Raw genomic sequence first — 18025 nt, forward strand, 5'->3', positions numbered from 1 at the left:
GCTGGCACCTGGATTGGCTGCAGTGGCAGATACTCTGTGGAGGCTGCTCAATTGACCACATACAGGAGAGGAAGGTCGTCTCTCAGAATCACTGGGACAGTCTGAGCTAAGTAGAAGTGTCATTTAGTCCTCCACTATGCCCTCTCAAGCCTCTAAAGAGAGATTGCTGGAACTGCTTGGTCAGACATGTCTTGGGAACCACAAATTAAGGCAAATTCAACTCCATAGCTCTGAGAATCCATGGAGGTCAATTGCTGAGCACAGACAGAACAGTCTATTGTTTACACTGCCAGTCACAATCAGTCCACACATTCACACACAGAAAGTAAAACACTCCACCCCTGGTCTAAGGGGCCAAATCTAACTGAAATTGAAACTGACATCTTGGAATATTAGTTGTGAGAGGTGATCAGATCCTCCTCAGTCCACACAGGGATAGCAACTGACAGACTGGCTGAGGGACATCTCGGGGAAGTTCTACCTCGTCCAAGGGTGCTGCATCTCCTTGTGTTAGTCCCATTGTGGTCTCTGCTGTTGCACAAGGCCTCCTGATGCTAGATTGATGAGAAAACTCCAAGAAAAGGACCGAAGGGTGCACCTTCTCATTGCACAATGGAAGGTGAGTCCTTCACCAGTGACCTGATTGGTCAGTACAGTGTTTTCCCAGTCAGGGAACCAAGAATGTCACAGAACCTGGTACCAAACTGAATGGAAAACTCTACACTAAGGAATTGGAGGATAATCAACTTTATTATGCCAGTGGGCTGATGGGGTTTGTTCCCAAAACATTAGCTGAGAGCTGGCCTTGGGTTTGTCTTATACAGGTTTTGCAAGCAAGAAGCACAAAAGCTTGAAAGAGTGGTGAATTCTTATAGGGTAGTGTCATTAATCCTTTGTTGCTGGGTAGAAAGTCTTTGCAACAAGTCAACAAACTTGCTTGTGGGCTAGAAAGTACAGGGTACGCAGCTAAATGCAGTCAACCTGGGCTGGATCAGGCCATCTGGTTTGTAACTGGGTTGATTCAGTGAAGACTGAGTCTAGTGATGGAGCTGCATGGCAGGCTGGATGATCTTATTTTGTCCTAATATGGTGTCAGGTTACTACTTGACTTTTAAAATTTCCATTATTGTGGCAACACTAATATGTTCAGCAGGTTGAAGTCCACCATCTTGACAATCTTTTTTTTTAATTTTTTTGCCATAATTTTATTGATAAACAAATAACAATGAGACAGTTTCAAATCAAATCAGTAGGACAGTTTCAATAATTAACACACTGCATACATTCTTCTTAGTGGTTAATTGCTGCACAAGATGCGGACTCGACAAAAACAGTGGTTAGATGCCACGAAATAGTGGCAATGCTTTAACCGTATGTGTGTTGTCAGGCCCGAGGGCCTCTTCCATCCTTGACAAGGGAAGTGCTAACCTTCTTTCCTTTCATACAACACCATCTTGACAATCTTACAGAGAAAACATTTATATAAGGAAGCTAGTGTTGCTAAAGGAGTTACTCAAATTAGTAAGTTATGATCAAAATTCTTAGACAAGGTAGAAAGTCTGGGGGCCGGGGAGATGGCTCAGTAGAATAAGCACTTCCCTGGCAAGCACAAGGGTCTGAGTTCAATCCCCAGTTCCACCAAAAAAAAAAAGGAAAGAAAGCCTAGTATTAGTGTGGATAAATGAAAGGCAGACGGCAGGTTATAACCTATCTGAATCTATAATTTGTGAAAAAGCTAGGGTTATACATGGTGATCTCATGAAAGCTAATCCATCAATGAGTAACAGTTGTGAAACACTTCATGCTGGGAAGGGTTGGTTTCACAATTTTAAAGTGAGTACTGGAGTTCATAGATTAAGGAGGCATAATGAAGTAGCCAGTACTGATAAAAAAGGCTGCTAAAAATTACATCACCACTTTGAAATAATGACACAGAGAAGTGGCTTTTGCTCTCATCATGTTTTCAACTATGATGAAACTGTCTTTTTCTGGAATAGAATGCCCAGGAAAACATATATTACCCAGGAAAAAAGAAAATGCCAGGCCACACGTCTATGAAGGCTAGGCTACCATCATTGCTACATGTCAATGTGAGTGGTGACCTCAAGATAAAGCCTTTCTTGGTTTTTCACTCTGAGTCACCTAGAGTGTTCAGTAAGCATAAATTTATAGCTGGGCATGGTGGTGCATTCTTGTAATCCCAACACTTGGTAGTCTGAGGTAGGAGGATAGCCATGAGTTCAAGACCACCCTGAGCTACATAAGTGAGTTGAAGAACAGCCTGCACTATATAGCAAGACCTTGTTTCAAAAAAAGAAAAGATAACATCCTGAAGAATAGGCTAGGGATCCTGTGAAGCACTAACACAAAAGCTTGGATAACAAGAATACAATAATTTCTCTTGAGTGAATCAGGGAGACTTTTTTTTTCTGTATTTAGAGCAGAGTCTACAGGGTGTTCAGGGTCTCACTATGTAGATTGGACTCATAGTGATTCTCCTGTTAACAGAATCCCAAGTGCTGGGATTATAGGCATAAACCACTATGCCCAGTCTCAGTTGCCATCTCAGTGTGCCCCAGGGACAGGGCCGGCATGGCACACCAGGAATCAAACTGGGGCCACTGTGCTCTGCCTAAGCAGGCACTTCAGTCTGCTGAGCTATCAGGCCAGCTCTAAATCAGGGAGACTTTCTATCCTAATTACTATTAAGAAATACCTAGAGAATAAAGCTTCACCACCCAAAGTTCTCCTCATCCTACACAATGCTCCTGCTCATTCACCAGATTTAGAAGAATTGGCTGAAGAATTCCAAAGGCTTTGGCTGGGGAGATAGCTTGGGGGGGTCTAAGTGCCTACATGGCAAATGCAAGGACCCATGTTCAATCCCCATTACCCCATGCCATGCCGGCCCCAGAAACCTGGGTGCACCTGGTGGGCCACAGGAACTGAATGTGTTGGTGCATACCTACAATCCCAACACTGGGAAGGCTGAGACAGGAGGATCACTACCATCCAAGCTGCATAACGAGAGCCTGTACCAATTAATTAATTAATTAAAAATTTTAAGAAAGAATTTGAAAGACTCTCACCCACTGCAACTCTTCTATTGCAGCCTATCAACCAGCAGGTTTATAGATAACTTTAAGAAGTATACACTAAGGAACTGTTCTTGAAGTGCTTCCACATAGACTCAGATACAGATTTAACCCTTAAAGACTTCTGGAAGGCATTCTTTCCTGTGTGGGGTTAACTGAGAAATCTGTCCTAACGTTTCTCTAAGGAAACTGGAATCTGCCTGAAAGAAAGTGTGGCCTAAAGTTATACAAACGAGAGACTTTGATGGTTGTGTACAGGAGCTTGAGCCTTCAATTGACCCTATAGTTGATGACATTGTCACTAAGGCAGAGCCCATAGGTTTGCAGGTAGATATGTTGATGTTGAGAACTTGGTGGAGGACCACTCAGAGGAAATGTATACAGAGGAACTTTGGCAACTACTGGCTGCGCAACAGAGAATAGCTGAGAAGCTTTCTGAAAAGAACAGGGAGTATCAACAATCAGTGCATCAAAGTTCTTCTGAAATAAAGGAAATCATGAAAAAATTGACAGAGCTGCAAACATTTGTAGAGAAGACACACCTAGACAGAAAAAAAGCCAGTCCTTACATTCACTTCGTTAATGACAATATCAAGTCATACTACAGAATAATGTTAAAGAAAAGGCAGAAATAGACAAGCTTACACCAGTTTTGAGGTCTGAAAGAGTTGAGACTTGGTGAGCCAGAAGCAGGTCCTAGTGGGCTACAAACACTTCCAAGGAGACAAAAAACACTACAGAGCCAGATTCTTGAGGTTCTCATGGAAGAGAACTTTCTTTCCAGGCAATAACCACCTTCTATTTCATCATCCCTTCCTGCAAGCCAAAGATGTCAACTTGAATGGTGAGTACTGTATGAAATTATAGTTTCTTATAAACTAGGCACATTTTATAATATTTGGTGAATGCACCCGGGCCGTGTCTGTGACCAGGGCCGGTACCGACACCCGGACCAGGACTGTGACCGAGGCCAGGACCGAGGCCATGACTGAGGCTGGGACCGGGACTGGGACCAAGCCCAGGTCCGTGACCGAGACCAAGACCAAAGCCGAGACCGGGACCCAGGCCAAGACCAGTGAGTGTCAATAATTGCTTCTGGTAAATCACACATATTATCAAATACTTTTTATTAAGAAAAGGTTAGTTAAGGGGTGCTTTGGGAGCTTTGAAATGCATTATGTGTATTTCCATTATTTATTATGGGAAATGTAGGATTGTCTTACAACCAACACGAGTTACAACCAACGCACTGAACAAATTGACTTTGTAAGTCAAGAGTCCCCAGCATGCAAAATGTTAACCTTCCAAAACAATTCTATTAGTCTCATTAGTGGGCCTATATTAATTTTTAAAGACATACAATTAAAATTATAGTTTTCATTTAAATAATAAAGTATTTGAGAAAACTTGTTTTCTGTCTTTTATAAAAGTACTCAAAATTTCCATTTTACCTCTGGGTCTTCCATTAAATGTTTATTCTCTGCCCTTTACATTTTCCCAACTCAGGGTGGTTTCACTTTGTGCCACTTTATTTTTGTCAATAATCGTAAAAGCAAAAGGGGAAGACTAGTATAGACTTAAAGAGTAGCACTGGTTATAAGGCCTCAGGAAAAAAAATCAACGTTTTTCTGAGTAATCTTAGAACCTAAGAGCTTTGATCATTCATTGGATGCAGGGCATGTCAATCTTAAGTTTTCAGCAAATGAGGTTAGAGCTTGTTGTGACCCTGACCTCTGCCCCCTGGTTTTTGGTACTTTTCCCGCCTACTCTTCAGAGACACAGTTTGGGGTGGCTGCATCCCAGACTGTTCTCTTGCCCTTCCTGTTTTGGAGCCACTCCAAGAACCAAGGTAAACCCCCGTTCTGTCAGTAATGGGCCCTCCGACCACCCCAACTGTGCTCCTCCCCTGCCCCCTACCCTTGGGCCCACAGCCTACGGCAGCATCTTCTCAACAGCTCCCAGCCAACCGCCAACCGTCTGCTGCGTGCGGTCGCCATCTTTGCTACCATTGACGCAGGCCCTTTGAGGCACCGGCTAGTGTCATGTCAGCCACAGGGAGTGATGACCCGACCCCAAAAGACCAAGATAGTGGGGTGAGCCCGGTGACCGAGTTGGCTGAGGCAGTTGGAGTGGGTCAAGGGATAGGGCCGGACTCCGGCACCGGGGCCGCATCTGTAACTGGGTCCATGACCAAGGCCGGGACCGTGACCAAGGCTGAGACCAAGTTCATGACCGAGGCCGAGGCTGAGACCGAGTCCGTGACCGAGTCCGGGACCGGGACCGAGGCCGGGACCGAGGCCGGGACCGGGACCGAGGCCGGGACCGAGGCCGGGACCGAGTCCGGGACCGGGACCGAGGCCGGGACCGAGTCCGTGACCGAGGCCGAGACCGAGTCCGGGACCGAGACCGAGTCTGTGACCAAGGCCGGGACCGAGTCCGTGACCGAGGCCGGTACCGTGACCGAGACCGAGGCCGGTACCGTGACCGAGACCGAGTCCGTGACCGAGGCCGGGACCTGGACCGACGCCGAGACCGGTGAGGTCTGTGTAGCCCAGGCAAGCTGCGAAGCCGAGGTAGCCGCTGCAGCCGAGGTCAGAGGGCCAGAGGTGGCGGGCTCCGAGCTGGGGTCCGCTCTGTCCTCCTCGTCTTCCTCCTCCATTGGGCCAGCTGAGGAGGAGGAGGACAGGGACCAGTTGATCAATCGGTTCGTAGACCCACGGCAGTTCCCACTGATTAACTTCCGTGTCACGTTCGTGGAGCTGATCAACTCACTCCTGCAACGCGCGCACCACAACGACCACCTGCTGATCCGCCCCTATGAGGACGTCCTGACGCTGAGCCGGCGCCTGTACGCAGCAGCCTCGCACCAGCTTGCGCGCCCCCACCATGGCCTCGGCCTGCAGCCGGTGCTCCGCGTGCCCGCGTGGTCCAGGGATGGGGCGCCACAGCAGGGTGAAGGCGAGGGCCAAGCTGCGGCAGTCGTCGTGGCCCCCGACGTCGAGGAGCCAACAGCCAGTAGCAATGACGCCACCACCTCATCAGCGGAGGCCTCTGAGGAACTGCTGATGGAAGCCACTGAGGAACCGCTGACGGAAACGGTGACAAGCAATCAGCAGACCACAATGGAGGCCGAGGGTGAAGAACAGGTGGAAGGTGGGACATTGGCCAGGAGGGGACGGCGGGAGGTGGGCAAGGACCTCACCCCCGGGGAAGCTGTTGGCCCTACTCTGTGCCGGCCCTGGGAGGGGAAGCAGTGGGTGCAACCTTCATCCAATTTAAGGCTATTCATTTCTCAGTTATTTTTCTCCCCTGCACCTTCTGAGAATAGAGTAGAGTGCTATCATGGGTTATGAATTGGGCTATTTTTCCTATGAGTGTCTACTTCGAAAGTCTGTATTACTTTTCACTAAAGGAGTAACTCAGAGCATCTGTGAAAAGCGGAGTGAAGATGATAATTTTGGAGGCGAAAAAGAAAAAGAAGCAGAGGAAGAAACTGAGAAGGCCATTGAAGATCAACAACAACTGGAAGAGGAGGCAGACACAGCAGGTGGCAGCCTTGGGAAACCCAGGTATGTCTATAGATTTGAATATCATTCAAAATTCCTAAATGCATCATATATGTTTTGTATGCTACTATTGTTGTCTTAGATATAGAAAGCAGTTAATATTGTATAATTGGTAATTTTCTCTCATTTTTTTATCTGTAGATCTGAAGACTAGAAAGGATGGAGAAAGAAGAAAGGATCCAACATACTACTGTTTTTTGGTTTTTAAGTGTTTAGATGCTCAAGAGAACCTCATTAGTGTTAACTTCTTTCCAAAGTTTGTCACCTTAAATATGATACCTAGTGATACTTGACTTTTCTCTATGTGTTCAAGTTAAAAATAAGTTCATTTTGAAGGATTAAGTAGATCTTTTTTCAAAATAATACTCAAATCTTTTTTACATCTTCTATCTTAATTTAAAATGAATAACTTTCCAATATTTTGTTAACGTAAAAATTCTTTTATTCTTTAATTAAAAAGTGTGAAGTTTAAATTTTTTTCTAAGGAGAGAGATGGAATGTCAGGGCTTCTTTAAAACTAAATTATATTGGTCATTTAGCCACCTATGGCCACTGAGGATGTAATATGTGACTAGTCTGATTTGAAATATGCTGTATGTATGAAAAACTGTAAACTATCTTAAAAACATTGCATATCAGTAATGTATTAAGTTTAACAAAATACAGAATTAAAATTACTTTCATCAACTTTTGAGGTTTTTAATGTGACTACTAGAACATTTAAATTACACATTTGGATCAAATTACATGTCTGTTAGACAGTATTGCTGTAGAACATAGTTTTCAAGGAAGTCTTACATGAGATGGCCACGTTGCCTGGGGGCAAGCCTGTGCCAGGACTTTTATGTGCAGCAGTAGCTCTCCAGGTATAATCTCTGGAACAGCAACATCACTTGAGTACTTGGTACAAATGCAAAAATTCTCACACATAAGTTACCTGTGAATTAGCAACTGTGTGGTGGACCCAGTGATGTATCTATCTTTTAACCAGCCCTCTGGGGGATTCTCATGCCCACTAAAGTTTGAAAACTGCTAGTTTAGAACAATAGCACAGGTCTGGAGATACAGCTCAGCAGCATAAGTGCCAGCCTGGCAAGCCCAACGTCCCAAGATGGATCCCCGGTATGAAAAACAAAACAAAACAAAAAAACAAAGGGGAAGTAGCTGAGACTCACCTGAAGTAGGACTAGCCTTAATTCCGTGGGCTGGAATCATTGCAGACAAACTGAATAGAAAGTGACACAGGTGATGTCAGGAGAAAAATGCATAAAGGAGAAAGCTGGATCCAGCGGGATATAAACAAGACACCATAAATGTATGTAAATGAAGTGTGAAACCCACACAGAATGAACACCATGTAATGACTATGCACATGTACCTGGAACAGTAAGCATACTATGAGAGATGCACCTGAAGGTAGCATGTGTGGGTGTGGCTGGAAAAGAAACACATCATTGGGCTGGCCAAATAGCTCAGCAGATTAAAGCACCTGCAAGCAGGCGCAGGGGCCCAAAGTTCAATTCCCAGGCCTGCTGTGCTGGCCCGGTTCCCAGGGTCTGCTGAGATGGCAATTGAGACTGGGCATGGTGGTGTGCACTTTTAATCTCAGCTCTTGGGAGGCTGTAAACAGGCACATCACTATGAGTCAGATCTAGTAGTGAGACCCCCTGACCACCCTGTAGACCCTTCCCTAAAATACAAAAAAACCCACATCATTTAGGATGGGAAAAACAAAGGATGACAAGGATACATGGATGCTTATAATAGCATTCTCTCTATATTGTATCAGTACCTCATTCCTTTTAGGATTTAACCATATTCTATTATATTTACATAATGCAGTTTGTCCATCTTTTCGCTCATTGATCTTTGGGTCATTTGTACATTTTAGCTATAGTGAATAGTGTTGGTGTAAACATGCAAGCACTTGTATATTATTTATATATGCATGTATCTACTCCCTTCACCATACCACTACCTGGATTGTGAACTTCTGAATGGTTGAGAGCTTAAAGGGTTTTCATTATTTTACTCTCCCAAAGCCCTAGACACTGAGCTTTTCCACTTACTGGATACTCACTTGGGGTCCATTAAAATAAATGTAATGCTTCCACAATCCCTATGGTCATTACTGTTGATGTTGTAAAATGTACCATCACAGTATTCTTTATGGCTAGACATACATAATCAGACAAACCCAGGGCCCCTTAATCACCATTACTTAGACTGAAAGGGCAGGATAATAAACATTTCCATATACTGTGATTTTTTGGGGGGGTTACCTGGAATAGAACTTGGGTCTTTGTGCTTGCCAAGCAGGTGCTTATGCCACTGAGCTATTTCCCCAGCCCCATAATACTGTAATTTGAGGGGTTCCAATCTCATTTATGTTTATGTTGTGTAAGTCATTCCTATAGTATTGTTTTCAGAAGTAAGCAAGAAGGACATATTTTCTCAAGCTCAAAGCTTTAGGGTCTCCAATTTGGCTCGCTTCCAGCCATGCCCCTTTCTACAGGCCCAGGGACCTATGGGAACAATGGTTACTTGCCCTGCTCCACCACCCTCCTGAATAGTTCCAAGGACCCCTGTGTAGTTCCTACTCTGATGCCAGGACCTGCATGCTCCTCCTGGAACTTTCCTTGGGAAGGCTGACTGTCCTATTAGGCCATAAGCTCTTAGATCTAAGGTTGCTGGATGCCTGGACCAGGGCATGGGCCAGAAGAGAGGAAGAAGGAGGGGTAGAGGAGAGCCATGCCATTGTGATTATGACTTTAAGGAATCTGAAAATTCTAAAATCTAAGTTGACCTTTATGAAATGGAAACAAAGCATATTTGTCATCGATAAATCATTAAATAAATCATGTTGTATTAGTTGATTTAAATATGGATCCCCAACTGAACTCTTGTTCTGAACCTGGGTAAATATCTGGCTGGCCAGGCTAAGTATCTGGTCAGAGCCCCTTTCCCTCCCTCACTACATGCCACGCTGGGCTCAGCGTTCCCCTGCTTTGGAAAATAGCTTGTTCCAGGAATCTCCCATGCAATCGGGCTTAGACTTAGTTCAGAGCCAGGCTGGATTACAATCTCCGACCATCAAGTCCTGTCTACTCACCCACCTGCACCCCCCACCTCTCGCTTGGTTCCCTGGGTACCAGATGCGAGACCTCTTCAGCAGCACTTGTCCCCATAGCAGTGCCCTCCTGGAAGCCATCAGCTCAGGCAGGCACACGTGCACTGAGGCTCTTCCTTTGCAACTCAGCCTCTGAAGGACATTTTGCTTTTCTGGCAGCCTTCAGGTCTGAGTTGTTACTAGTGTACTAGACATCCTGCCTCATGCCACATCAGACCAATACAGACTACAGAACAGATTTTATTGAGTTTATTTGCTTTGCATATATCAGAAATCAAGAAAGCTAAATGAAGCTGAAAAACCTAGCAGAATGTGCACCATCGACATTTTAAAAATCTTTTCATTTAAAAATACAGCTTTAACAGTGGAAAAGAAATCATTAATGGAATTATCAGGGTGAGAATAACCTAAGAAAGTCTATTTCTGAGAAGTACCAGGGTATCTGAGTAAAAAGCATCTATACAAATGAACTATTCACTACAGAAATGTAAAGGGAATAAAAACCCAGTCACTCAAAACCTTACATTATCAAAGAGGTAAAGATACAATATCTGGAAAAAATAGATTTTTATAAGGAAAATGCAAAATCCCACATTAGTTTGTGCAGTGTCACATTATACCATCAGTAGCAAAAACCAACACCAAGTACTTAAATTAACTCTGAGATCTCACTGTCTCCCTAGATTTCTTTTTTCTTCTCCTTCTCCTTCTCCTTCTTCTCCTCCTTCTCCTTCTCCTTCTTCTTCTTTTGCACTGGGTAGTATCCCACTCAGAATGTAAGAACACAATTACAAGGCCAGAGCCAGAGAAGGGACCTTCCAGTGGCTCCAAACTCGGGGTGGTCAGCTTGTCGTCTGCCTAATAGAAAGTATAGCTTTTGGCATCTGTAAAAGGTTGACTGTTAACAGTGACACAGGTGCTTAAACCTCAGAATATGTATGCCTGGAGGCACCTTTGCCTTTCTGAGAAATTGGAGTGGGTATCAGTAATGTTGGGACAATGGGCCAGACAATGATAGACTAATTATCTGGAGAAGTAAAATAATCTTCAAGAAATGTTCTGCCTGCTAGGGGACCACTCACTGCTGCCAGGCCTGCCATGTACAAAAAGGGAGGAAGCTTGGTATAAGTGTTCCATGTGTTATTAGCACGCACTATCATTAGGGGAGCCCAGGACACAAGGGGAAGTACTTTAGTGGGTAGTGGGCTGATTAGAGGCCTGGCTATGCAAAATTTCCTTTGAAACCTAGAATTTTCATTTCCACCACATCTTCTGGAAGCCTTTGCAAAGTTTGGATCAGCAACCAAATAGTTAAGCATTTATCCAGGCTCATGAAACATAAAATCCAATCTGTGGGCCAAATCATCTGAACATTTCCATTAGAATTACTTTATGTGGTTGAGGGAAACACAATCTTTTGCTTGCTCCAACAAAATGTTTTTACTTTCTCCTATCTAAGGCACAATGTCCAAAATTAAACATTCTATAGCAGTGTAAATATTTCCACAGTTTTTATACAGAAAATGCTAGGTCTCTGAATGCTGGCAGTGACTATATTGAAGGTTAAGCTTAACAATATTTATTTCATTCTAATAATTAAAAGGTTTAATTCTCACTTATAAAACTCTTTTGCTTAATGTAATCATTGTATAGAACTACTATAGTTATTGGTGATTGTCATCTACAATTCTGATGCTCCACTCAGGAGCTATTTATGGCATGACCTCTGCTATGTGGCTCCATGCTTTGGCTTTCTTCTTGGCAATGGAGAACCAGACAGGCTCACTGGAGTCATTTGACTTAACTGGATCATCCAGGTACTGTAGCCCAGATGGAAGACTTAAAGATCGTTTCATTTCTTTTCCCATGCCAGATGTGGGCAGCATCTTCTGATCTTCAAATACAACTGGAAGCACAGCAAACAACACATAAGCCATAAGAAGCCTCAGAAATATTGGGCTGTGTTTATAGGGTGAAATAAATTGTTTTATCCTTTCAGATTTCTTCTGATCTCCTTTCTCTTAGTACTTTCCAATTCCTGCCCTCATGGAAGCCAGCCTTCTAAAAGACAGTTCACAGGCAGTGCCATGAGTGGTATGTCAAAGGGATAAAATCAACATGGCCATGACCACAGGGGCCTAACACAGGAAAGCCTGAGAGGTAATTCTTAAAGCTCTAACTGCCACGCTTTGGTGGTTATTATTAGATTGTCCTGCAATGCTTGCACTGAGATTAGAAAGGAAACATTGTGTCTGTTTAGTTTTTAAAATTTTGAATCAGGTAATATTATTTGGTTTGCCAGTCTGAAATGAAATAACTAATGATTGCCAGTATGAAATGAAATAACTAATGATTCATTGGATCTACCTAGTAAATGTCAGTACTAAATAATGATGTACCAACCACCCTGACCATGCAGACTACTTCCCTTATTTCTCAGTTCCCCTCCTTACCTCCCTCCTTCCTCTTGCTCTGTGATTAATTAGACTCAATGGTCAGTAGCTCTCAATCCTGGGTTTATAGTATCACCTAAGGCTTTTAAAAAACTTGTAATGCTCATGTCATTTTCTGAACCAGTTGAATTAGAATCACAAGAGATGGGACCAGGGCCATCTGTAATTTTTCAAAGCTTTACCACATAATTCTAAAGCTCAGAGCTGAGAACCACTTTACAGGAATGTAGCACCCATGAGGCACTGAGCAGGTCCATTACTGCTATTTCATGGCCAAACAATGTATCCCAGAATTTCTAGTCTAATTTCTTCATGAAAAGGATTAAGAGAGAAAACAAAAAATGGTTTAATATAAATCCATCCTATATTGGATTATTTTGCTGAATTCACACACCTACAGTATTTGAATGGCAATGGAATACCCATCTCTGACAACACCAAACAAAAAAGGGGATATAAAGGACCATTTTGTAGTGAAAAAATATATATATATCTGTATATACAAAATAGTTAGTATAGATATACAGCCACTTTCTCTTAGTTCAATGAGAAGAAAGATTTGTACTGATAGTGGTTAGACAAGATATCATGTTCTGCATCTTGTACTATGAATAACTACTATGAAGACAACAATATGCAATGTATTAATTATTGTAACTGTCCTACTAACCTGTTTTGAAACTGTCTCACTGCTATTTCTTTTTCAATAAAATTAATTTTTTAAAAAAAGGATGAAGGGAAAAGCAAAAGAAAAATATACATAGATATATTAATATAATTATTTTATATTTATATACAAGTATTTATAAATATATACAAATATAAAAGAGGGTTGAAACAGTTATATTACTAATTTCTATTGATTCATTGAAAAAATAGGTTTGTGCTAATATTGTTTAGATAACATCTCATACTCTGAGTAACTAATTTAAATAAAACAATATGCAATGCATTAAACATTGTTACCCTCCTGTCATATTGTTATGGAATTTTGTTTATGTTTTCAATTTTTCTTTTGTTAACTTTTCTTTAAAAATAAAACTAAAAAAAATCTGCAAAAAAATCAGTTCTGATTACATAGATGTGTATTTATGGGCACTGAGATAGGCTGATAGAATATTAATGAAAACCAGGCTATAAAATGCATGGTTCAAAAGAATGTACGTAGTTATGTTTGTATTTAAATACATAATGATTGCTGTGTAGTAAAAATAGAATTAAGAGTGATTTCAAATCCATTTGGGATGTTTTTCTTTTTCATTTTATGTATTTGGTACAGGGTCTCACTACACAGCTAGACTCATAGTGGTTCTCCTGTTTTCAGCCTCCCCAGCGCTGGGATTACAGGCATGCGCCACTATGCCTGGACTTGGTCCCTGGCTCAGCGCTCCCCTGGGACAGGGCTTGCACAGCATGCAGGACCGGGAATGGAACTCTGGTCCCTAGGCTTGCCAAAGCAGGCACTTAATCCACTGAGCTATCTCACCAGCCCTGATGTTTTTCAATTAAATGTTAATCATATTTCTATACAAGTCTTATCTCCAGTTTCTTGTGATTTTTTAATAGCCATAGCAGTGGCAAATAAATTCTTTTATATCTTTTGCAAAGCCAGTACCTAAGCCCCTTCCATAATGATCCTTGTCTCTATCACTTGCCCCTCATATTCTTTTTCCTTCACCTCACATGTCTCCCTACCATTTATTTATTTATTTACTTACTTGCTTATTTATTTATTTTTGGCAGAACTGGGGATTGAACTCAGGCCCTTGTGCTTGCCAGACAAGCGCTTATTCTACTGAGCCATCTCCCTGGCCCCTCCCTAATATTTAGTAGGTAAGATAATCCCACATCATGGGGACTCTATACATTCTTGTTTTAAGCTAATATGTCTAGACAGCTCAGGACCCAAGACACTTTGATTCAGAGACAGTTTAAAAGTCACCTCTATCTATGTACAACTTTCATAGCACAGAAATAAACCTACTATTATTTTGAAACAAAAAAAATCAGTCTTCTGCTCTTGCTGAAAAAAACAATCCCTGTGGAACACAACTCTTATTGATGTTATAACATTCTTTTATATCGTATCACAGTATTTTTTTCAGCTGTCAACATTTCCCCACATCTCACATTCCTGCTCAGAATGCAGAGAACTGTGAGCCAAGCATGACAGTGCACACCTTTAATCCCAACACTTGGGAGGTTGAGGCAGGAGATTTGTGGGCTACATAGCAAGTTCAAACCTGGTGTAGCCTACTGAAAAAGACCCTGTGGGTTGTTTTCAACAGTTTCTTGGAGGGATAGCAGGTAAAAAACTACTACTTTGTTATGAGCTGGAAAATGACTTGGGACTTTCCTCTCGCATACTCAATCACAAGAATGGTTTAGTGAGTAATCACAGTTTTGTGCCTCAACAGCTTCTTTGTAAGGGGAAACACTGTAAGACCCTCTGAAATTTACATAAGCACTTATATTGGTTATGATAATTGCATTTGCCTAAAGCAAGCTTACATCTGTTATTGTCTTATGGCAGTCATGAGATGATCATGAAGCTGAATTAGGAAAAGAGAGACAGATTTTTTTTTTTTTTTTTTTTTTTTTGCGGAACTGGGGATTGAACTCAGATCCTTGATGTTTGCCAATCAAGCGCTTATCCTACTGAGCCATCTCCCCGGCCCCGAGAGACAGATATTAACTGAATTTAAAATTGCAAATGTTTCACACCCTTCCAGAGCCATCTTAGGGGAGTCAGGATTTATTCTTTTACCTGATTTGATAGGCTTAGAGGGCTTCGCCTGTGCCTTCTCCTGTTTATGGATACTGGAAATGAGAATCTTTTTTGGTCGGTTTTCATTGACAGGGTCAGATCCCTTTAATACAAAAATGAAAACAGAAAGTTTTTAAGTCCTGCCATAAAAACCAACAAATTACTTATTCAGAACATCATATAGTGCAAGCCCTGTCCTGGGAAAAGATTAACCAAGCAAAAAGTGATAGTGGTGTGGATATGGATATGGATGTGGATGTGGATCTGGATGTGGGTGTAGATGTGGATGTGGATGTGAATGTGAGTGTGGGTGTGGATATGGATGTGGATATGGATATGGGTGTGGATGTGGGTGTGGGTGTGGATGTGGGTGTGGGTGTGGATATGGATGTGGATGTGGGCATGGGTGTGGATGTGGATGTGGATGTGGATGTGGGTGTGGTGTGTGGATGTTTATGTGGATGTGGATATGGATGTGGGTATGAATGTGGATGTGAATGTGGGTGTGGGTGTGGATATGGATGTGGATGTGGGTATGGATATGGGTGTGGATGTGGGTGTGCATATGGGTGTGAATGTGGATGTGAATGTGGGTGTGGGTGTGGGTGTGGATATGGATGTGGATGTGGATCTGGATGTGGGTGTGGATGTGGATGTGGATGTGAATGTGGGTGTGGGTGTGGATATGGATATGGATGTGGATATAGATGTGGGTGTGGGTGTGGATGTGGGTGTGGGTGTGGATATGGATGTGGATGTGGGTATGGGTGTGGATGTGGGTGTGGGTGTGGATGTGGATGTGGGTGTGGTGTTTGGGTGTTTATGTGGATATGGATGTGGGTGTGAATGTGCATGTGAATGTGGGTGTGGATGTGGGTGTGGGTGTGGATATGGATATGGGTGTGGATGTGGGTGTGGATGTGTATGTGAGTGTGGATATGGGTGTGGATGTGTGTATGGGTGTGGATGTGGGTGTGGGTGTGGATGTGGATGTGGGTGTGGTGTGTGGGTGTTTATGTGGATATGGATGTGGGTGTGAATGTGGGTGTGGGTGTGGATATGGATATGGATGTGGATCTGGGTGTGGATGTGCATGTGAGTGTGGATATGGGTGTGGATGTGTGTATGGGTGTGGATGTGGGTGTGGTGTGGATGTGAATGTGGATGTGAATGTGGGGGTGAATGTGGGTGTGGGTGTGGGTTTGGATGTAGATGTGGATGTGGGTGTAGATGTGGATATGGATGTGGATGTGAATGTGGCTGTGAATGTGGGTGTAGATGTGGATGTGCATGTGGGTGTGGATGTGGATATGGATATGGATGTGGATGTGGATCTGGATGTGGGTATGGGTGTGGATGTGGGTATGGGTGTGGATGTGGGTGTGGATGTGGATGTGGATGTGGGTGTGGTGTGTGGATGTTTATGTGGATGTGGATGTGGATGTGGGTGTGAATGTGGGTGTGGGTGTGGATATGGATATGGATGTAGATGTGGATCTGGGTGTGGGTGTGGATGTGGATGTGGATGTGAATGTGAGTGTGGGTGTGGATATCGATATGGATGTGGATATGGGTGTGGGTGTAGATGTGGGTGTGGATATGGATGTGGATGTGTATATGGGTGTGGATGTGGGTGTGGTTGTGGATATTGATGTGGATGTGAATGTGGATGTGAATGTGGGTGTGGTGTGTGGATGTGGGTGTGGGTGTGGATATGGATGTGAATGTGGATGTGAATGTGGGTATGGTGTGTGGATGTGGGTGTGGGTGTGGATGTGGATGTGGATATGGATGTGGATGTGGATATGGGTGTGGATGTGGGTGTGGATGTGGATGTGGATGTGGGTGTGGTGTGCGGATGTGGATGTGGGTGTGGTGTGTGGATGTGGATGTGGATGTGAATATGGATGTGGATGTGAATGTGGATGTGATTGTGGGTGTTGGTGTGGGTGTGGATGTGGATGTGGATATGGGTATGGATGTGGGCATGGGTGTGGGTACAGATATGGATATGGATACAGATACAGATATAGACACAGACATAGATATAAAAGAAAAGAAATAGCACTGAACCTCTTGGTTTGGACTTCATTTTCACAAAATCTAAATTAGCTTAAACTTATCACCTTCCAGAGCTGGAAGAAAAGGCTGTATCATTGAACAAATAGTATAAACAGAACAATATGATAATTATTTAATTAAAGAGCAACCATTCCCTAGCACTTTACCAGAATTTAACAGCAAACTAATGGAATTGATGACTACAAACAGATCTGTTATGAGTTCATAGGATTTCTACTTTGGAAAACTTGCTAATGTATGACTAGAAGCACTTCTTTCACTGCAAAGTTATGTAACTGCATGTCTTTTCAGAATTTTACAGTTTAGGATATTCAAATTAACACCTTCATAAGTAGTCTAAATTAAGGATTTACATGCACTGAAAAAAGGTACTTAACCCTGAAAAAAAGCTTTAACCAAGGTGGATTTTACTCTTGTATGGTCTTTTTCCCATATAAATAAATGCTAAATGTGAAAAAGAATTTTTTTTCGTATTGGGGATTATACCCAGGATTGTTGCAATGAGTTACATCCCCAGCTCTTGTTTTTTAATTTTCCTTTGACACAGAATTTTATTAAGGTGCTAAATTTCCCAGGCTGGCTGGAACTTGTGGTTCTCTTACCCCAGCCTCCTGGATTTCTGGGAAAGATCTTTAAAGCAAACGCTTAACGAGATCTTTACATGATCCCTTAACAAATTCAGTAACTGCTTAAAAGTTGAAGACCTTAGATGTATTCCTGATATGTAGATGTAATAAGTTCTTAAGTCAATTTGTACAAAAAGAGAACAAGACATCATCTCACCTTCCCCAATGCCATTAGCCTAACTCATCACATTTTCAACATACAAGTAGGTGCCCCTTGTATGATTTGCCAAACCAAACCAATATGTAGAAATCCAAACATCAAACACATAAACTGCGGGGCCGGGGAGATGGCTCAGTGGAATAAGC

At 42.6% G+C, this 18025-nt stretch overlaps 1 protein-coding gene and 1 non-coding gene across 9 annotated transcripts in view; both read right to left on the reverse strand.

The window, feature by feature from the left end:
• Positions 1 to 1325: 1325 nt before the first annotated feature.
• Positions 1326 to 1450, reverse strand: LOC111813897. Its single transcript, XR_002819024.1, has one exon. It is a non-coding gene; the product is annotated as a U6atac minor spliceosomal RNA (small nuclear RNA).
• A 9071-nt stretch (positions 1451 to 10521) lies between these two features.
• Positions 10522 to 18025, reverse strand: part of Kiaa1210 (KIAA1210 ortholog) — a 91703-nt gene continuing 84199 nt past the window's right edge. For all 8 annotated transcript variants that reach the window (XM_023706025.1, XM_023706022.1, XM_023706021.1 and 5 more), the window contains 2 exons: positions 15012 to 15114; positions 10522 to 11697 (listed from right to left, as the gene is read on the reverse strand). In XM_023706025.1, the coding sequence (XP_023561793.1) occupies positions 11504 to 11697; positions 15012 to 15114 (297 nt within the window). In that variant the 3' untranslated portion in view covers positions 10522 to 11503. The remainder of the gene's footprint in view (positions 11698 to 15011; positions 15115 to 18025) is intronic.

Source organism: Octodon degus, unplaced genomic scaffold (genome assembly GCF_000260255.1).
Source record: "Octodon degus isolate 3935 unplaced genomic scaffold, OctDeg1.0 scaffold00236, whole genome shotgun sequence".
In the NCBI taxonomy this organism is placed as follows: Eukaryota; Metazoa; Chordata; class Mammalia; order Rodentia; family Octodontidae; genus Octodon; species Octodon degus.